Source organism: Montipora foliosa, chromosome 3, assembly GCF_036669935.1.
Source record: "Montipora foliosa isolate CH-2021 chromosome 3, ASM3666993v2, whole genome shotgun sequence".
Taxonomy (NCBI): domain Eukaryota; kingdom Metazoa; phylum Cnidaria; class Anthozoa; order Scleractinia; family Acroporidae; genus Montipora; species Montipora foliosa.
This window is the reverse complement of record NC_090871.1, coordinates 56,763,567-56,786,079: the sequence shown is the minus strand read 5'-3', so window position 1 is coordinate 56,786,079 and position 22,513 is coordinate 56,763,567. Positions and strand designations below refer to the sequence as shown.

Sequence of the window (22,513 nt, the reverse complement as noted above, 5' to 3'; positions counted from 1 at the left end):
CCTGACTCCCCAGGCCTGTAAGTTTGAGAGCGCAACATGAAATGTTAGCCCCTATTTTGTCTTTTTTTTGTCTTTTTTTCTGCGCAAATTCACCCAGCATCTTTGAGCATAATGCTAGGGAACGAGCATATTTTCCAGCTTAATGCTATGATTTTAGGAGCGACGCTCAAAGGTATGATGCTCAAATTTTCGAGCATAATTATCTAACCCTACTGCTGAAACATGAGTTTCAGCTAAAAGTTTCAACGAGTAACTTTTCAGGCCTTTTGATCTACCACCTGTCAACACACAAAAACCGCAGGCATTTTAGAGTTTTTTCAAAAAAAATGTAGTTGTAGTTGTATTGATTGCTATGAGATAAGAAAAAAATCGCAAAAGTTACAGCAAAATCAGGGCGTCCCTTTTTTCTCAGTAGGAAAAGCAAACAAACAGACGATCAAAATATTGTACTCTTCCCTTCTACTCTTAATCAGTAACCATCCTTATTTGCAGTGGTCATTTCGAAAGCTTCTGCCACTTTTTTCCCCTCGGTAAATCGTTTTAAAAATATAAATATTTTCCTCAATTTTTCTTCATTTAAGATATACTAGAAATTATCTGCGACCCTTGCAATCTGTCTAAAATTTCAAAAAGTGTCCGAAATAAAGGGTAAATTGAATTGAATTAATCAGTGCCAACATGTTCTCTACCTTGAATTGACGATTATCGTTAATTGTTAATTTGCATTCAATTTACTATTATCGTTAATTTAGGACACTGTGTCCCTGTGTCAGTGCAGATTACAGATAAAACCCCTTCCCAATTCCCACTTGTGGTCGATCCGGTCCGATGCCCTTTATCTTTTTGGTAAAGCCCCATTTACACGAGCAATTTTTCCTTGACAAGTCCACTTGTCAAGGAAAACTTGCCGACTGTACACACTAGCAAGTTTTCCTTGGTAGTGTAAATGAAAAATTGACAAGTTTTCCTTGACAAGTGCTGCAAATCAATAATATCCTTGTCACATTTTCCTTGTAGTCCATCTACACGAGCAAATTTCTGACTTGACAATTTTTCCTTGTCAAGGAAAAGCTAGCACGCCAGATTTTCCTTGACAAGGAAAATTTGTCCACTATTCCCCATCTACACGAGCAATTTTTCCTTGTCAAGGAAAAATTGCTCGTGTAAATGGGGCTTAAGGCTTGGTGTGGCCGACCGGACATCCGGTGTCAAATGAACCTTGTGGAGGGACTCGGTACTAAAGAGAGACATCGAAGGACATGTAAATTTCCGTGCTTGGTGTGTTTCAAAGTATGTGGTTTTAAGATCCTTTAAAATATTCGACGATTTGGGGATTTAATCAACGGTGGTGTCTAAGGTTGTTGCAAAAGACTGGAGGAAAGCGACTGCACCACGTTATCTTCAGCTTGTTTCCTGCCCGCAATTTCTTGGGACTGTTTGTGTAAGTCAAAATTTCAAGTTAATCCAAAATTTCGCATTGTTGTGAAAAAATACGCTTAATTAATGATTATTCACCATCATCATTAGCACTGTTTCTACCTCAAGATAACAATCTTGGTAATTTTGGCCGATGTTAAATCGGTGATATGCCCATTTGAAAGGGACTCCGATTGTATTAATATTGCTGTAAGGTCGGATCAGATCATATTCATGTTACTTTACAAACTTATTGCTGCAGTTTCTCCCGGCTTTACGTCAACTATTTTTTTATGGAGACTGCGTGCACAGTTTGGGCAAACTATTTATAGATCGATATTGAGCAGTGACGAAATTTAACATTTATAAGATCGAGGGACGACGACCGTTCTCGATGGTACAAAATAAATGCCTTATGTGGTCTACAGCATTCCGCGGAATAATGAGGAGTTTTATGGCTAAATCAAAGCTAGGCAAGTTAGAATTAAATAGTATAATCTGTCGTTTACTTCCTTGTGAAACAATTGAAATTATTCCTCCAAGAAGTGGCAAGATTTCCGCAGAGGCCTTTAATTTATTATGCCTACGATCCTTTATGTTTTATGAAAACAATAGCAATATGCAATAGCGCTGTGGTCTTTTGTTTAAGCTGATTTATTTAAACCCATTGACTCCTGAATCTCCGGTCCCGGACTATTTGACAAGTAAAATGCATGGTCTGCCATTAGACAGAGTAAAATCTATTAAGTCCCACTGCTAGGAGTCAATGGCATGGGTTGACAATTATTATTTTCCGGCTAAACTTCAGAATACCGTTTAATATATTTTTTTTCCACTGCGGGAATGTGGGACTGCGGGAGCACTAGTTCTAGACCCATTTAATATTCTTTTTTTTTCAACAGCGGGAGTGCGGGAAGTCGGGAGCAATATTTTCACAACACTTACATTCATTGACCCATAAAATTTTCTTTTTACTTTAATGATTACAACACGACTGCGGAACTAAGGGAGCAAGCGTTCAATGTCACGCAATTGTGGCCGGGTATTCTGAAGTTGCTCCTATTTTCCTAATGAAACACAAAAAAAGGAACATTTTTCCAGCATTCTTTTCAATGGTTCACTTGCGTTCAATGGTAACCACAGGCAACCTCTCAAAAATAAGACGCCTTGTGGCGTGAGTGTGGGATGCGTCGGTTGATGTAAGATGTCAGGACTGACTGAGGCCCAGTGAGAGTTGTAAGCCAGCTGTTTGGAGCACATAAAAAGCTCTTGTGTCATGAGAATTTTAGCATTTCCTTTGTATGTCATTTGTAAAATTGGGGAGCGAGAGTGGAAAAAAGGAGGAGGCCGAAAATAATGAAAAAAGCTTAGTAATGGTAAAACTGGTCCAGGAGTGGATTGTAATAATTTTATTGGTTTAGTATTTGTTTAGTAGACTTAGACAACCTTCTTAAAAACGTAGTGAGACCGTCTGTAGTGATGCTGGTGTGGCCTGAGCTATTCAGGTTCTGCATTAGTATTAAGTACATGTATTGCCATTACCTATAGATACAAGTCATGTGTCCTTTGATGTCTGAAAAGTTCATTTCTTGACCTCAGCATCAATAGAGCAGTCATTAGATCTATGCATAACAACCTTCTTATTAGTAATTTGGAGACAGTGACAATGAAGACATGGAGTAAAGAAGTTAAAGAACATATGGAACCTTTGGTTTTCTGGTCAATTTGACTTTAATTTGATAAGCATGAACTGCACTGGTAATAACCAATGGATGCCAACTATTTTTTGGGTGAAATAAGGTAAAAACCCACCTGTCAGAATGTTCATTATAATAGCTTTGAAGTTCCTCTTTTAGCATTGGAATGCAAGATAACAGAATTAGGTTTTGACATCTTTAGTGCAATCCAACCTGACCGAATATTCGCAATGCATCCTCTTGATGTCAAATGCAAAGACAGTGAAACCGAAATTGCTTTGAAAATCAAGTCACTCTGGTTGAGAGAGATTTGGAATAAATACATTTTTGTCGGGAAAGCTCATTTTCAAACCTTTGAAATTGTTTTTTTAAAGTTGTTTTTTGCCATTTCATAGGGAAATTTGCCTACTGAAAAAGAGTCCTTATTTTGTGGAGCAATAAATTATGGTTGGTAACTTAACAGTACTGATTTAGAGCAACATGCACAAGTTAATAGTAAGGGGAATTCTCTGTGATCACACAAATAGAATAGAAACCCTGGCCAACAGGGCTTAACTTACTGAATCACGTACAAGCACATTCCAAAAGCGACTACAATCAATGATGACCAAACTCATCCCATATAATGTGGTCTGCCACAGACATCCCACATAACAGTTCACGGTGGAGTTCTGAGTAAACTAATAGAAAATTAATGGTGGGAATTTGTAACTTCAGATGTTTAATAGCTCAGTGGTTTAGTACAGGCAGGCCTTCTGATATTACGCGTTGGTGCAATTTCGCACAATCGACCTCAAATCGCATCCGATCGAACAATTGTAACAAAAAATCGCATTCACAAAACAACGCACAAAATTCATAAAATAAAACATAAATCAACAAGTTTCTTAGGAGTTCCTGCATAAATACGCCATTTTTAAGATGATTTTCCTTGGAAAACGGCTAAAAAGCCTTTGTTACCTTCGATTTCTAAACATTTGAAGTTCAACGCGTTATTTTGCATGTCAGGGACCTGGTACGACTCTCATTCTAAAAGAGTTGCCGATTGGTGTAACACAAACACACCCTTTGTTCAGATTAGCAAATCTGTTCAGAAATATAATACTGCCTACAAAAACAAAGTGTAAGAAGCTAGTCTTAGCATACAGGAATATTAATAATTATTGATCATTCATTTGGCATGTTAGCTGTGTCCTTTCAACTTTTAACGTGGTGCACCAATAGTGCAGAAGACCTCTTTTTTTTTACTTATCCCAACTTATGTCGATCAAGATTTATAATTACTGTTCCCTTGTGTTCAAAATGTCTTTAGGGAAGTAAAAACTTGTTTTTTTATCCTGAAACTTGAAAAACAAGTTTAATTAAAATTGCTCAGAAAAAAAAATCGCATAATTTACATTATTTATCACATAATTGGTCTCTCTAATCACATAATCTGCCCTGCAAATGTTGCATAATTTGCATTTTTTTATCGCGCCCTATCAGAAAGCCTGTACAGGGACAAGTACATTCAGTTATACAGAGGTTAGTTCGGTCACATTGCAAGTGAACAAAAAATGCAGAAGAAAATCCGAACAGGATCTAACACCTGCATGTACTAGGAAGAGAAGAGTTCTAACTAAGAGTTAATTCTAACATGTTGTGAGAGATGTGGATGAAAAAAAAAAAAAGGGAAAAGGAAAAAAGGAAATCCATTTTTCTTCATTTTTTATGTAAAATTAGCTAATATGTATATATTTGATACAAGGAAAGGTTACGTTTATACAAACGTTAGCCGTGTAGCACTAAGTCTTATATTTTAAACAGAGTTAACTGAATAGAGTGTAATGTGAAGTGCTAGATTTCAGTCCCATATGAACCATGTGAGCGTTAGCCCTACTGATGGAAATGGGCCCACACAAGGACAGAGAAAAACTCTCCCACCCTGGTCAGAGTTTTTCTCTGTCCTTTTGTGGGCCCATTTCCATCAGTAGGGCTAACATAATTTATTCTGAATGCATAATAAAGTAGATAGGGACCTGTATGGAAATCATTCAAGGGGTATACGGAAAATGTAAAATCCAGAATTGGATCAGAAACAGACAGGAAAGTCAAAATAACCCTGAAAATTACACTGTCTGACACAAAACCACTGAATAAATACCCGGTAGTAAGAGTTGTGAGTACATCATGAGTTGTGATGTACTCACATGTAAAAGTCAGAGGCAAAAAGTAGTCACCCTTTAAATCACTTGTAACGCTGATTTACCCTGTGTAATGACTTATGAGAGGATTTGCAAGCATGGTAGCCCTTATATAAGGCAAGAGAAGAGAGCCAAAAGTACCTGAATGATGGTCTGTACGCTTGAAAGTCAATAATACTCTCAATAATACATATTGTGATTGGTTCTCACCAGCCTGTGATCTATTCTAGAAGAAAGATGCATATAGCTGACATCATCATCAAAAACTTTAGATTCCATGTTGACATCAAAATGTGATCTGAATATCAGTGATACTCTGGGCTATCACCTTGTGAAAGCCTCATTAAAATCTCATAATTCTGTTCAGTATCAGTTATTGTGTATCATGTAGGATAATTCTAGTAGTTGTACTAATCCTCAAAACCTGATATAACAGAAAAGGTATATTTTTGATTACAGAGCAATAAGAGAGAACCATGATAGATTTGACTGAAATGAAGGTTGCCCTTGTATCCTGGGAATGCCACCTTTGTCCATAAACTGGTAAGCTATCTTGGGGTTAACAAACACATGCAAGCAAGTGTTGTGATAAAAAAAATATATATTTCTGTTCAGATTTGCACCAAATAGACTAATTCAGCTAACTCAATGTTGTTCGCAATTCAAATCTCTCTGGATTAAGATTCTTTGTGTATTGAATTTGCATGATAATGTACATTTAGCATTCACATTTAAATGATCAATGTGGAAATACTTGGTACAAAATTTTATTCCCAAAGGATTTGAATTGGGTACAACATTGGGTTAACTAGCGAAATTGGTCTAATAGGCCTTTTGCAACTAACGATCACATGGTACAAAATCCGCCATGCTGGAGGGCAAGCTCGTTATTATTCCCCCACTGGGACATTAAAACAAAGGCAAGTCAAGCTTGACTGGTTCACGTCTCTTTGTTTTAATGTCCCAGTGGGCGAATAAAAATGAGCTTGCCCTCCAGCATGGCGGATTTTGTACCGTGTGATCGTTAGTTGCAAAAGGCCAATTGAGATGCACACTCAATTTTGACATCCAACGTGAAGTGTCCCTTTTAGTCTAAGCCATTGCTGCTTATTTCCAACAATAAGGTAAGGGTAATTAGCATAATTTATTTTTAGCTTAGAGTAAATGCAGCCGTTTATCCTTGCATGTATTTGAGGAGTAGCATTTGAGAACACTTTGTGGTGTTAATTGCCTGTATTACATGAACAAGAGACGAGTGATGTTCAAGTCGCGGAGAAGAGCCAGAGGACACTGTGATGCTAATTAATTGAAATCTGCATGCATCTACATGTAATTAAGAGCGTTTCTGGACTTATCTGATAAAAAAAGGCTTATCATATTGTGTTTTTTTTATGGAAATAAGATGCTTATTTTGCATGTGAAATCTTTGTTGTTTTTATTAATACACATGTGATAAAAATAATAAAGACTTTATTTATGTGTCAGAATTATCTTAGTTTACAAATACATGTATGTATGTAAACTAATGGTGGTCAACTACCTACCTATCTGTACACTATAAAGAATAATCCCGGAAAACTAATAAATTTATAAACCCCTACTTTTACCCTACCCCTGTATCCCTGACGCATAAAACTCTGCTATTAAAATGATTGATTACTAATTAGATACTCCTTATATATATCTAAGAGTCAAGAAAATATGTCTAATTTTTCATACGTGCATAATAAGATACATGTAATGATATTATGATAATGAAGCACACAAGTTTTTTCATACACCTGCACAGACTTATCAGTTACTTAAGACACAAATTGTTTTAAATAATTAGTTTTCTCTATTTCAAATAGATTAGGTGATGATCTTCAGTGAAGTAAGAAAGTTGACAAGGTCATGAATTTGAGGTGAGTTTTCCATTGACTGAATAGAGTTTCAAGGCAATGAGGTTGCAAAACAATATTATTGTTTATTTAAGAAATTGTGGAATTGCTTTGACTTGAGTATACTAAAAGGGTAATGCTCCTTGAAAATATTTTTATTTCTTTCTGAGGCAGTTGCCCTCTGGGGCCCCATCGATTGTTCATGTTACAAAGGTCACCACCTCGCCAGTTAAAAGAGCTTTTTACTACAAACAGGAATACCTTGATTTCTGAATTATAAATGTTTGCTCTTGTGTTTTATTGGTGAAAATCGTGAGGCAACACACTGACTACAACAACAAATAAAAACACAAATACAGAAGTCTAAATTTTGGAAGAAAAATTAATATGAAAAAAATGTCATCTACTCATGTTATCTACTGCGTTTAGCACTTTTCATGTCATTCATTCATTTCAATAGCAAGAATTTACCGTTTCTACAATTTTAGTCAGCAGTATAGCGGAACAATAAATTGTCACCTGAACCAAGCCCCACGAGTGTCCAACGACGAATTACCCACGTTTCGCCCTCTCGACAGTTCGCCCCCAACATTTCGAGTTCGACCCGCAAACCTAACCGAAATCGCCCCCTCTATATAACGAAAAATCTTCTGTAATATGTTTAAAGGTAGACGTAGCCACCTTCAAATATACGTTTTCAGGGTCGAATCCGAACTGCTGGGGGCGTTCTGGGTTAGGGGCGTACTCGGACGGGGCGAGCTCGCTATGGGGCGAAACGTTCTGCTACCCCTATAACTCAGTGGAAGAGAATCCGAACAAGTATCGGAAGGCGGTAGGTTTGACTCCTGCAAAATTTCCAAGTATCCATGAGTCACCAGTGAAAAAATATTGTCTCTTCAAAAATAAATGTGTTAGTTGGTTTTTGTGTATAAAGAACATATTTTAGATGGATTGATGGGTGATTTTTTCTTCAGTTACCAAATGACTCCTTTCGTATTGAAATGGCGGCCGAAAAAAGACCAATAGTTCTTATGAACCCATTCAACGCTGTTACTTTGTTATGGGAAGAAAAATAGATTCTGTTCAGACTCAAAGCTATATTGCTCAAAATAATTTGTTGCATCCACCATGTTTATCCCGGTCTTGTGTATAAGTCATTCAATTTTCGCATGTTTTAAGCTGGTGACACACGGTTCAACATTTCAAGTGAAGCTATGATCCTCGCAGTTATGAACGCAATTTTTGCAATTGCGTAAAGAAGCCTGAAAAATTCAGGACTTCAACGGGGTTTGAACCCGTGACCTCGCGATACCAGTGCGACGCTGTAACCAACTGAGCTATGAAGCCACTGACGTTGGGAGCTGGTCATTTTTTTTTAGGCTTCTTTACGGAATTGCAAATATTGCGTTCATAACTGCGAGGATCATAGCTTCACTTGATTTCATATCCGCAGTTCATACATGATCCATTTCATATATCATTTAATCGTTGGTTCAACATTTGTTGATCAACAAATGTTGAACAGTGTGTCATGCCATGTTGAATGTTGAAATATGCCATTCAACACGTTGAACGTTATTGAACGATGCTGAACGAAAATAGAGACCAGGGCCCGGTTAACGCAGATAAACGCTAATCCGAGATTAAAACTTAACCAAGGAGTTTATTTCTTTACTCCCAAATGCTGTTCAACGGTGATATTCGGTAAAATCAGTAGAAGAAGTCAATCTTGAAAAACAAAAGTATGCAAAAGAAACTTTCACCAAAAAGTTGAACTGAAACATGAAACAGAACTTTACCCTTATCCTGGATTAACTTAATCGGCTTTCGAACAACTGGGCCCTTCTCTATTCCGTTCAACTCGTCTGTGCAACATTGTTCAACATTTGTTGAGCAACAAATGTTGCAGGATGTTGAACCGTGTGTCATCGGCTTTACGGCACACTTCTTAGCTATCAGAGGTCTCTTTCTTTTGAGTTTCCTGGGCTGACGAGTTCGGGAAAAGACACCTCTGCCATGGATCGAAACTCACTTTGATCCAACCGCCCTCCACAACCTTGGACAGCACTCCTTAAACCATATTCCTTATGATGATGTTTGCTGACTGTAACTTGAACCCATTGTGTCCCGCGCATTCCTTTACAGTAATTCCGCTGTTGTTAAGTGAGCCCAAATAGCATGAAGTATCACGTGAGGATTAGGTCGCTAAGTAACCACAACGCATGCTCAACACAGTGAGCTTCGACCCTTCCTTCGACCCATGGCAAGGGTCTCTTTTCCCGTACAACGCAAAAAGAAAATAAAACCTCGGCTAGCTGGGAAGCGGCACATTCGTCAACGTTTTCATAGGTTGTGGACTCAGAGGTTAGGGAACCGATGGAAAAGTGTTCAGATCAAGTGCTCAAATTGGTACCTTAGCCGGAGTACCTCTGGAGGCAGGGCCCCTGCGAGGTGCTTTTGCATGGGTGCCAAGTATAAACGGTGCTTGATTCTCGTGAATTTTTCACATTCTAGGATAACAATATCGGAAGGGCTTACTACTATCTAAGCAGAGCACGATGTTATCTGGCCACAAATATAAAATAAGCTAACGTTAATGTGTTACTGCAATTTTAGTCCTTTCCATTTATCAATAGCGCTTTATTTTTCGCTTACAGGGGCTACTGTGAAAAAATTTAAAACTCTTGAAAGTCATGAGAAGGGTGAAGTGCGTGCTTGTGGGAGACGAAAATGTCGACAAGCGGGAACTCTTCATCAAATATGTCGCCCTGATGAACGCTGAAGTCGAGTCATCCACAGATGTAACAGCGACAGAAACTACCGAGGTGACAGGTCACTTTAACGAGGCGTTTGTGAACGGAGACGAGAAAAGCAATGAAGAATGTTCAATGCGAGTTGATTACGTTCCAGCGCATCCAAACTTTAGAGTCATTCATAGCGAGGCCGAGAGGGGAAGTGTGTCAAGTATAGAGTCGCACCAGGACTCTCTCGATCATTGGTCGGGCACGGTTACCATTGGTGGGCGTCACATTTTCTTGGATGTGCGTGACGCTCCATGTCATGCAGCTTTTGATAATATCAGACCCGATGATTACCCTAATACGGACGTTTTCCTTGTTTGTTTCTCCGTTGTTCGGTTGGCGTCGTGGGAGAACGCCTTGACAAAGTGGATACCAGAAATCCAGCAAAACTGCCCCATAACTCCGTTTATTTTGGTGGGAACGCAAACGGAGTGGCGCGAACTCTGGGACGAAAAAGATCCTTCCAAAAAACCGGTTTACGCTGTGACAGGGGCCGCGTATGCAGAGCAGGTGGGCGGTGTTAGGTACATGGAATGTTCCACATGTGACAATGAAGTCAGGCAAATTTTTGATACCGCTGTAATAGTGAGTACCATGGATCGTATGAAACTCTCCTCGTATTCGCCCGAATTTGAGAAAGATGGGACAACCTTGCTTCACCGCGCCGCCAAACTCGATCATCTTCCTTCTCTGGAATTCCTGGTGGATGCCATAGACTTGACAGCCAAGGACAAGCAATTGTGTACTGCCTTGGACGTCGCGCTTAGAGAGGACAACTTAAGAGCGGTGCGCTTTCTACTTGAAAGCGGCTGCGAAATGGCCGCTCCACCGGATTGTTGGCAGAAGTTGTGCGAGTTCTGGGTCAATGATTGTGAGGATTCTGAACGTGTGGTCAACAGTGACATCGCTGAATTCACGAGACAGTTGACATTCTTTTACACTTCAGCTTCACCTCGCCCGCTCGGTAGAATCCTTTTGATTGGTCAAAACGGAACAGACGTGGCCAAGTTTGTGAACGAGACCGTCCCAATGCTACCAGTGCGATCACTGACTATAGTAAACGCTGACGGACCGACTTTGTTTGATTTATCGCACGTGCAATCTTGCTTGGAATCTCTGACCATTACGAACTGCGATTTCGGTTCCTCTGAGTTGCCTGGAACTATCTATTCATTAACAAGTCTGAAGAGCTTGTGTGTCGTCAAGTCGGGCGTCTCGCGTTTGTCGGAACAACTCGGGGAGTTAAAAGGCTTGCAGCGTTTGCGCTTAAGCTCAAACAAGATACGGAAACTCCCTCACACGATTTCCAGACTACAGAAGCTGAAGTTTGCGCACTGCGATCGGAACGCACTTGACAATCTTCCTGATACTCTTGGATGCTTAGGCTCGTTGGAAACGCTTGACCTGAGTTTCAACAAGCTGGAAAAGATGTCTCCTTCTCTTGGCTTGTTGAACAATCTGCGCAATCTCTGGTTTACGAGGAATCGCTTGAGGTTCCCTCCGAGCCATGTTCTCAGCAAAGGAACTGACAGCATTTTGGAATTTCTTAGTGATTTCTTGGACGATCCAGTGGCTAACAGCCAGATTAAGATGATTATTGTGGGGGGGAGTGAGGTCGGCAAAACCTCCCTCGTTAAGTCTCTAAGTCAAAGCAAGGACTGGAGAATCGGGGGTGTTGGAGACGTCACAAGGACTGGTGGGGTGGAGATTTCATCGATGGATCTGATGCGTTTAAAGTTGAAAGTATTCGACTTAGCTGGAGACGACAACTTTTTCTGCTGTCATCATTTCTTTCTTTCGGAGAACACTCTTTACCAAGTCGTTTTCGACATGAGCGCTTACACAGTCAGCAAAACGTCGTTAGTGGTGAACCAGCTCGGTAGATTAGAACTGTGGTTGCAATTTATTTTCTCCAGAGCCCCGAATTCACACGTTCTTCTCGTTGGTACTCATGCTGACGACCCGAAGCTCAACGAGGAAATCCGAACACGGATTCGTGGAGACATAGAAATCCTCCTGAGCAAGTATCGTCGGGAGCACAAACGCCAGTTTGAAGGGGAAGCGGTACCTCATTGTGGTCTGTGTGAGGGGCACCTGATTTGCGAGGGCTCCGGTGGGTCGATGTTTTACGTCCAGGAACAACAGATCCCACGTCTTAGTACTCTCGTCCCAGAGCCCTGCATTCCTCACGTGATAGGGTATTATGAAGTGAGTTGTCAGGGCCAGTTTCCCAAGAACTTTCTCAGTTCGAAGAACGGAAGCCTACAGAAACTGAAAGTTGCGGTGTATTCTAGTGCCCATGTCCTTCTCAACACTAAGGTCAGTTCCCGAATCCCGCAAAAGTGCCTGTACGTGCGGGATCGCATTCATGAGATGTGCAATGCGGAGATTGAGTTAAAAAAGTGGCCACTACTCACTTATGACCGCCTGCGGGAGATCGCTAATGGCTGCGGAGTGAAGCAGGACTTCAAGCTCAAAGCGCTTATGACGTATTTCCATTCCCAAGGAGAAATCTTGTGGTACGAAGACATGCCCGACGTTGGCGATGTGATTTTCATAGATCCGTCGTGGGTTTCTACGCAGTTGTGCCTTCTTGTCGGCTCAAAATCGGGCGCAAGTTCCGGAATGGACGGAATTTTACGCATCGACAACCTGGCCAAGACCTGGCCTGACGTGCCCGAGGGAGAGCGGTTTTCCATGTTGACGTTGTTCAGAAACCTTGGCTTGTGTGTCCCCATCTCCGACACCGAAGACCTTGTTCCTTTTCAGTTGCCTATTGGACGCCCAGACGAGGACACGTGGCCCGATCAACCCATGCGTGACGATCGGCAGATTAGTTGCGAATTTCATTTTAGTTTTCTTCCTCCGACGTTTTTCAGCGATCTTATCATCGCCATAAAGAAACGAGGCCTTCCCAACAGCCTCGTTGTCGAGCCCACATTCTATCGTTTCCACATGGTGTTCGCCACCACTTCGATTGCCAATATGGGTTGTCCTTTGCACTGCAAAGAAAGAACAGCTCATCCTTTGGCTGAAAACCGTGAAGTACACCGAGTTAGCGTCGAAGGTGTCCCATTTGAGAACAAGTTGAAGGTCATCATCCGAGGATCAACACCATGTTGCATTCTCCCCGACCTAAGAACAGCCGTTAAGATGGTAGTGGACACTCGTTATCCTGGTTTACGTTACGTCAGACGAGTAGTTTGCTCCGTGTGTGAACGCACCGGTGTTAAGAAGCCAGCGCTTCTTGATAGCATCAACCAAGATGACAACTTTTGCTCCTGGGGCCACGCCCTGGGCAAAGAGGCTGCAATTATTGCTGGTGATGTTCCAAGCATGGAGCTGCATCCTAAACTGCCTTCTAAAGCAAGCGCCAGTCAAGTAAGGCTTGGGGTTTTTTTCAGTGAAGCTGGGAGCCTCCTGGACGACTGCTATTGCCCAAGACTTCTTGCTGTCTTCCCCATCGGATTTCAAAGCGCGCCATTCAAAAATCGTCTCCTCGTAAACTCGCCGATTACTGACGGCTTTGCAGTGCATTTTCTCTGCGAATGTCCCGGATATTGGCATCTTACTGAAGGACCAGGTTTTCGCATTCCAAACATCCAGAATTTCCTCAATGCCCTAGGTGCGCGCGCATGCAAACTCTTAAAACTCGCTTTCATGATGCGAGAAAATGACGCGCAGATTGCCTCTCACTCGTCGTGCGTGCCAGTCAAGATTGTGTTTGGCGAATCGCGTAAGTTTCGTGACATGCTTATCACGGACGTGCAGGATCTTCTAGAACACTATTTCTTTTTGTTTCCCGAGCTTAAGGAGACCTGCACAAGCTTTATGCAGGACGATTTGAAGTATCTGCTGAGCTACGATGGACTTAGCCGTGGCAAGTTGTGCACTCTTTTGGAGATGTCGCCCGACTGGTGGAGGGTCGGTCCACTGGTCTGCACTTATAATGACCGTACAAAAGAGTATCTATGGCTATGCGACAAGCATGCAGTGTAACAGGCCATTGGTGCATAGCGAAGGAAGCGGCGAACGGTCAGACTACGATTCTTGGTTGTCCTGTGACGACCAAAGGTAGAGGTTTTGGGTGTTCCCTTGCCATTCCACGTGATAACGAGAAATGATTTCTGACATTTTCTACTGAGTGCGCAGGTTTTGGTCGCAAATGATAACCGAGCAGTGGTTTCTGTGAGGCTGCAAATCAAACTATTTTCTAGACTCAAGATGTCCACAGCCGCGTTGTGATTTGTAATAGAAGCGTTGAATCTAAACATCTCAGGCTCGCAACAATCACGCATTCGTCGTTGTGTAAAATTTGGCCTCGCTAACACAGATGGAGAAGGAGATGGTGATAAAAGGAATTTTAAGGACGGTGCGTACTTTTGTTACTGTGCATACGTTCTACGCATCTCAAGATACTCAGGTTTCCTATTGGAGGTGCTTAACAATACAGGGATATTTTTGCGCAGTTTAAAACTATGCCGAGAAAGCAGAACTCAGCAAGTACTCTTGGTATCCAAAAAGAAAATTGGGAGTAGCCACGCATTTTTCAGAGATAGTTAAGCTTCAATTTGGAAAAGAACGCCATACATTGCTTTGTATTTAAAAGATTTTTGCAAATATGGTTGATTAATTATCTTTGAAAAATGCGTGGTTACTCCCAATTTTCTTTTTGGATTTTAATAACACACTTTAAGATCTGCTTTTCCTGCATATTCATAAACCGGTAGAAAGATACCTTTGAAATAGTAGGCACCGTCCTTAAAAAAGCAAAAGCGTACGGTGACAGCTAGACTTTGTTAAAGGATTAGATCATCCATGGATGTATTTGTGTATGCTCAGGTATCGCGAGTCTTAATTCACATTTCAGTAGAAAGATGTGGTGCCGTGAAAAGCGAAGGCCAACTCGCCCTCGAGATAAAAAAGATCGGCTTTGGTAAGTGTTTGCTTGCCTTGGGTTCTTTGTTGTAAGAAACTGTCGAATAGTAACAGATTCGAAAGGCTTCCATCCCTGTGATTCATAACTATCAGAAAGAACTGAGGAGAAAAGTGGGCAGGGATAAATTATGAACAGATTCAGTGCATTACGATTTTTATTTGTTTCAAGACCGAACAACCAAAGTTATAGCTTCTCTTTCGTATTACTCGAACATATTTTTGTATTGAAAGCTTCTTTTTTAACACATTCAAAATATTGCATTTTAGTAAATTTTCAGCTCCGACTATTGCATTTCTAGCTTTTTGATTGGCTAAAAAACTCCGACTATGAGTCAATAGTCGAAGTTTTACGTCATATGGAAAATAGTGCGCCAAGATGCTCTTTCCGGACGCTTTGCAAAATTGTGGAAATAAAAATCGGCGGCAAACCCCGGTTTGAGAATTTACTAAAACAATTATTGCATTCGCCCTTGTTGGATATGAAGTGATTATACGCGCTCGTTGGTTATTTTATCACTTCACATCCAACTCGGGCTCATGGAATAATTGTTATTTGAACTTGATTGTTATTAGATTTGAGAGAAATTTTATGGCGCAAATTAGGCGCCGTTTTATGCACCAGCAATGACATATGATAACATGACGCTAATGTCAATTTTTTTTAAATCCTGGAGCCAAAGGGGCTCCGAATTATGACAAACGAAAAGTGTATTTCAAATACATTACAATTTTCGGATACATTTCTTGGTGCACAATAAAGATGGTTGCATCTAGATCTGCTGTTAGCTAGAGTATTGTTTTCAAAACCGTAACGTAATGTGCTCACAAAATGGAACTTTGTCTCTTCCCCCAACCTTCTTTCTAGGGTATCTCTTCTCTACCTTCTTCCTCGTTGAGGAGAAAGACCGAGGAAGCAGAGAAGAGGGACCCTCCACTCTTACACAGCGTCTCGAACTATCCGTCTCATTCACTGCATGCCAAAACATTTGAGGTCGTCCCCTTTTTCCTCCGTTTGCCGTCGAAATCAGAAGCAATGAAAAGCCCGGTCCTCACTTGCAACGCAAGGATACAGCTTTGGAAATTTCTTTTCCTATATGACGACGTTTTTTAAGTGCGAAGTGGTCATACTTTGCAGCTCATTCTTCAGAATTTTTGCGATCTGCAGTTGCGTTGTCAACAGCAAGAATTTTGCCGGTATACCGAGGCCGACCTTTCGCTAGAACTTTAAACGCGTTTCTGTTTTAAATAGTATTTACAAACGATCTACGGTAGTTGTTGTCAGTGATTCAACAAACATGATTTTGAAATAAACGCCACATCGGAGACGGCAAAATTTAACAAACGCGGCGTTTAATCGAGTAAATACGGTAAGCATAATCATGATAACCTTATGCGCCAGTGATGACGGCCGTGACCATTTTCATCCACAGAGTGCGGTTTTCTTTTGGTCAGCGCCAAGAACAGCGAAAAATTTGCACAGTCTCGGTAATGGTATGTTGCAACCGTTGACGATCGTTATTGTTTCAAATTTCTGAGAATGCGCAGAAGGGGCTGAAGTCCGTTATTCGCATCACCAGCTAAGCCTATCACGCCAGCTGGGATCTGGGTTACCACGGTTCGAGGAAAGAGTTGCTCCAACTATGGTCGGTTTCGAAAGGCTGATGATCGGTAAAGATCTTGAAAGCCTTAATGGTACAGGGTGCACGTCAAGTAGTTTTAATTCATAAGAAATCTTAATTTTTAAGGAATTAGGTGTCGTGTATTGGTAGGGCCTTTTTGACGCGCTAGAATTATCTTGACACATGAATAAAATAATCGTCGTGTCTTGTCTTGAAAATAGGCCAGTTTCGAAACATCAAAATCTTCAACGTGATAGTGAGGTAGTGATGACAAAAACAATAGAAACACATTGGAATGAAAATGAAACATATTTGCATATCATCGACTTTCGTTTGTCTTTGTCCTCTAATCCTCTCTTTCAAGCTGAATTTTATTATATCGAGAAAGGCCTATTGCGAGTTCGGTAGACTTTCAGACTGGACTAAAAAGGCGGAAGACAATAGAACCATTGTTATTCCGGTTAGGCCCTGTTAATTAAGTATTAATTAATTGTTATGTTTGGCTTTGTTCTTTTGTTTTATGGACACTAATTATTTCAGATCCATAGTTTAAGCATGGTTAATACAGGGAAATGGTTATGAAACACTACAAATTTCTTTGTTGTAGGTTTTTGTTCTCTTTTTTGGCCTTGACCGTGCATAAAACACAATAGCTGTTTACTCCGTACTGAGGAACTAACCAATAGAAGCGTGTTGATTACGTAATTCATACATAGTGTATGAGCCCAAAACAAAAGATTGTACACGGTCGTGGACTTTCCAACCTAAATCTTGGCATCTTTGTTTACTCCTTTGATGTTTGCCGAGCTTCCAAACCATTCTCCTCTATTAACTATGGTTCAAGTTATATCCTGAAAGAGTTGAATGACGTAATTTTACGAGGTATTGGCCGAATGCAAAAATGGCCGCCAAGAAATTGTTCTTTTGTTTCTGTGTTAAGGTAATTCCTTGGTATTGAATTGCGCATCCCTATTGCAAACGTTTCTCGCGTCATTAGAGCGCGCTCATGACCACGTGCGCGTACAAAACGTAAGAGATTTCCCTCAAACCATAGTTAATAGAGGAGAATGGTTTGGAAGCTCGGCAAACATCAAAGGAGCAAACAAAGATGCCAAGATTTAGGTTGGAAAGTCCACGACCTTTCACAATCTTTTGTTTTGCGCTCATACACTATGTATGAATTACGTAATCAACACGCTTCTATTGGTTAGTTCCTCAGTACGGAGTAAACAGCTATTGTGTTTTGTGCACGGTCAAGGCCAAAAAAGAGAACAAAAACCTACAACAAAGAAATTTGTAGTGTTTCATAACTATTTCCCTGTATTAACCATGCTCAAACTAAGCCCGATAGCGAAATACATGCTCCTTTTCTCTCAAACGAGCACGGTGACCCCCGATTTGTTTTACAGGAATTTGCTAAGAACAATCTAATAAAGAACATATTCGAAGAAGAAAAAAAGTTTGATAGTAGAACATGATTTTTTTTGGAAAACAGTTCCATACTGAGTGTATTTTGACAACGCGAGGACTTCACGCTAACCACGGAACTGTCCTAAAGAGTGCACTATTCCCACAGCCAGGCAATCAAAAACGACGTAAATGAAGCAATACTGCTTATGTGAATAAAAGAAGTTTTATTTTCAAAATAAAATTTTGTATCTTTCAAGTAACGAAGACTTAATTCTGTATGAAGGTGATTCGAATTTTAAACGCGCAACCAGTAAAAATACCCCATTTAAAGAGCCTGCTGACGCGTAAACAAGCACGGTGACCCCATTTTTTTATTGCACTTTTTTAATGTTCATATCATGAATGTTAATTATGCCAAGTTTCCAAAAAAGTTTTATAGTAGAACAACTTCAAGGGAATTACCTTAAATGGCCTTACTGCCCCCGTTAGCACGCGTGAAATTGAAAGAAGTTTGGATATAAAACGAGGCTGGTCAGTCTAATTTGCAGGGGCACCCAAAGAATCTGTTCCTCACATTATCTGTTCCCCAGAGGAATCTTGCTGGCTGGCAAAAATACAAGTGTTTCGATGAGCTGGCTGGGAAATTTTGTTATTGATAGAGGTTTTGCCTGGGAATTACTGACTTTTTCTAGCATTTCAACCCGAGCTGGCTGTAGAAACTCTGAAGACTGAGGACGACTAAAAAAAATTCCTGGGGAATTCCTGGCTGGGAAATAAATTTCGTCAGCTGGCTGGTAAACCAACCAATTTTATCTAGCTGGCTGTGAAATTTCTTGTGTGTCTTGCTGGGAAAAAGGAACAGATAATGTTTTCCCAGCAACACTGAAAAACACCTGAAATTGCCTTAATAACATTTATTTTCATTAACTGGGGTATAATAATACATTTTACAACAAATTAGTCGTTGGGTGCCCCTGAATTTGCAAAAATATAAAATAATTGTTAGCAGTCATGCATTTTTGCATTCGGTCTATGAAATTTCGTATGTAGGCGGTTTGCAACAATCCCTAGGGACGCAGATAACAATGCTTCAACGTAGAATTTTATTGCTGGTGTGTGAACTAAAGGAGCTAATGAGAGACGTTTTGAAGTTTCGTCTACCAACACGGCGACGATGACGTAACGTGTAAACGTGGAATGAATGTTTTCCTCATTTCACGTGGTTGATTTGTAGAGAAGGGAAAAATATTGAACAAAATATTGAATGCGCTATTGTCTGTTGGTATTCTCGTTAACGCTGCCGTTGTAGATAAGATCACTGACATTTATTAACAAACACTGTGTAATTATATGTGACAAGAACCATTTGTTTCGACAACCAGTCAAGATAAGATTGAAGGTTGCACATTTGTATCAACAGAATGATGTTAACGATATTTCAATTTCATGAAACTGAGTTACCTAGATAGGCAAAAAACGTACTGTAAAGTACAGCGCGGAAAGAAAAAAAATCCCATATTTGTACATGGAAGTAGTTTGAGCTTGAGCTGTTGGGAGACCCCTCATTAAAGGAATTGATTAATTAAAACAAGAGGCCGGTGAGGCCTTTACTCGGATTCAAATGCTTGGAGTAAAGGATTATCTTTTGTTTCATTGTTGTTTGCCATTGTAAATCGAGTATGTTAGAGCCACTTTCACATGATCTTGAAAAATACACGTAAAAACAGAACATAAACAAAAATGCAAAACATTTAATTGGCTTATCGAAAAAATAAATAAAACGACCATGAATTTTCATTGGCCTAGCGAACGCGGATGCAAACAACGTCATCTCTCCATGAAACTTTCCGGAAAGTTTCGCCTTGACGTCATTACCAAAGATTTGCTTGAACTGCATTATGCAGTTCAAGTTATGCAGTTCAAGCAAATGTTTGTAACCACTGTTTGCCTTTTATTCTTATCGAAACTTAAATGGCCCAAGTCAAAGAATTTTTATGAAATAATAATAATGAATTTTATTAAGAGTATTTTGGCGCGGAGGCACTAATTGTGGAAAAGTTACAGAAACCAAATCAAATCAACTCTTATCAAATCGTAGGTTGGTTTTTGAGTTGAGGGTAACTGGGAAACCGGAGAAAAACCTCTGTGAGCATGATGGAGAACAAACAAACTCCATCCACATGTGACGTCAAGTCTGAGAATAGAAGCCGGGCCACCTCGGTTGGGGGCGAGTAACTTGAATCATCCCTTCTCCTGAAAATTCTTTTCACAATGAACGTTTTTTTTCTGTGGCCTAAGTGATATCGTGATAATAAACGCCCAATTAAATTATTGTCACTTGACGCATGCGCACTATGGCAAATCTTTCATGATTTTCAAGGCCGGGACACACTGGGCGATAAGTCGCTGCGACACGTCGCGAGGACAAGTCGCCGCAACAATTCGCCTTGTGTGACACGGTTAATTTTATGAAAATCATTGTCGCCGCTGCAGAATTTTGTAGCCGCGATCAGTCGCACGTATTCCAGCGACCAATCGCAGCGACAAAATTAGCAAAAGCAGCGTTGTCGCACCGTGAGTACACTTCCGACAACAAGTCGCTGCGACAAAATATGAATGAACCAATGAGCCGGGGCACCATATGATCAGCCATATTGAATTAGAAAACTAGTTCACATTACCCTTCATACGAGACCACTGCGTGTTCAGGCGTCGTGTCGCAGCGACTTGTTTTGCAAGTAGTACAAACCAGAGTCACAGAGACCTTTCGCAGCGACTTGTCGCCTGGAGTGTCCCCGCCTTTACAGAGCGCGTCTCTCAGTTTGTGATCTTCTTCGCGGCGATGAATAACAGCGACTCGTTTCTTGAAAACGCTTCCGGCCCGAAAATTGTAGAGACTATCATGCGCTCTCTCTGAAAAGCATTCCTCCGTTCTTGGTTCCTGTAGAAGAGAAAAAAATTGTTAAAAGAATTCCATGTCTTGAAAAGTCATCCTTTTGCAGATGCGGAGGAATTCATGGAACAGCAGTACGCTAGAAACGTCTCTGGGCCTTCGGGAAAATGAACCCAGACCCGATTTTGCTTTCAAAATAAGTTTCCAATTATGCAAAGATATTTGGTAATCAAGGAACTTGAAGACCTGGTCATTCGTTTATCTTTTAATTGTTTCCTTCCCTTTATTCAATGGTGCTGAATAAATTCCCTTGACGTTTAAATTCCCTCAGTGCACGCTTGAAATTTTGGATAATTTGCATATAACACGACAAAATGATCATGAAGTATGCTTTGTATCTCTGTACTTATTCTGTGACCCGGGAATTCTGGATGCTTTGAATCGAGCAAGTGAAAGCAACTAGCTTGTTCAAGCTCAAAGAGAGGAAAAAAATGAGAATGCTTAATCAAGAACCAGTTCAACTAATACCTCGAATTGACGTCAATGACGTTGACGTTATTCGCCTGTTGGGTTCGGGTGGATTTGGCTCCGTATTCGAAGCGACGCACAATAACTCCAAGGTTGCACTGAAGAAATTTCACACCAACACACGCAACAGGAAGGCTGCGATGCAAAGCTATCAGGCCGAGGTGCACCAAGAAGTGTTGTCACTGAAACATCCAAACATTGTCCGAGTGTTAGGCGCCAACATGGCGCAAAGCCTAGAAGACCAACCATTCATCATTATGGAATTCGTGAGCCCAAGAAATCTACAGCATGTTCTTGACGACGCCGATGAAAAGATCGATTTCAAACGCCGCGTGACTTTTGCATACGAAGTGGCAATCGCTCTGGAATATATTCACGAGAACAAAATCGCTCATCTGGACCTGAAGCCTGCAAATGTGTTGATTGCAAACGACGGGCATTGCAAACTTGCGGACTTTGGCTGCTGCCAGATCATCGAGGAACGGCCAAACACACCTTCCAGATCGTACCTCACTGGAACCTTTGCATATCGAGCACCCGAGCTGTTGAAAGGAGGAAATCCAAGTTTCAAAGCTGACGTCTTTTCTTTTGGAATCTGCTTGTGGCAGTTCTGGGCTCGAGAAATACCATATAAATTGCAGAACCACCAAATTGTCATTTTTCGCGTCGTTGCCTGCAATCTGCGCCCAGAGATTCCTGAAGGAAATGATATTGACAATCGGTACCGGGAGCTGATGACGTCATCATGGTCTGGTGACCCGTCAGATCGACCATCAATGCCGGAGATTGTGAACTTGCTGAAAGGGTGGCTCGTATAAACAGGCAGTGACCATAACGGGACCTTGAAGTAATTTATCCTTCTTTTAATCCTAGGAGTTTTACCGGTTACAGAGTGCAGGACACACGAAGGCTTACAAGCAAGTCTTTTAGTCATGGTGGAACACGAGAGATCGTCCGTTATTCATACCCCGAACATCCCCTCCATGCATGGACAACCTAAGTAAAAGATTATTTAAATTTATATATTAGAGGAAAAAGAAATTATATTTATTTGTTTATCGTTGTATATAATGTATATATATATAATACATTTATGGTAGAGAATTATTTATTACATAAATTAAATTTTATGCATAGCAGAGTTACAT

At 40.6% G+C, this 22,513-nt stretch overlaps 2 protein-coding genes across 5 annotated transcripts; both read left to right on the top strand.

Annotated features, from left to right (window-relative positions):
• The first annotated feature begins 1,250 nt into the window (after nt 1-1,250).
• Nucleotides 1,251-15,877, top strand: LOC137997748 (uncharacterized). Of its 4 annotated transcripts, XM_068843953.1 has the most exons (5): nt 1,251-1,441; nt 3,509-3,560; nt 5,756-5,839; nt 7,147-7,200; nt 9,834-15,877. In XM_068843953.1, the coding sequence occupies exon 5, from the start codon at nt 9,870-9,872 to the stop codon at nt 13,974-13,976; it is 4,107 nt and encodes a 1,368-aa protein (XP_068700054.1). In that variant the 5' UTR covers nt 1,251-1,441; nt 3,509-3,560; nt 5,756-5,839; nt 7,147-7,200; nt 9,834-9,869; the 3' UTR covers nt 13,977-15,877. The 4 variants fall into 4 exon arrangements, with proteins under 4 accessions (XP_068700054.1, XP_068700052.1, XP_068700053.1 ...); XM_068843951.1 differs by lacking the exon at nt 3,509-3,560; XM_068843952.1 differs by lacking the exon at nt 3,509-3,560 and having other exon boundaries at nt 5,733-5,839.
• A 5,451-nt stretch (nt 15,878-21,328) lies between these two features.
• LOC137996144 (serine/threonine-protein kinase mos-like) lies at nt 21,329-22,183 on the top strand. Its single transcript, XM_068841570.1, has one exon. It carries the CDS (start codon nt 21,329-21,331, stop codon nt 22,181-22,183), a length of 855 nt encoding a protein of 284 aa, XP_068697671.1.
• Nucleotides 22,184-22,513: the final 330 nt, after the last annotated feature.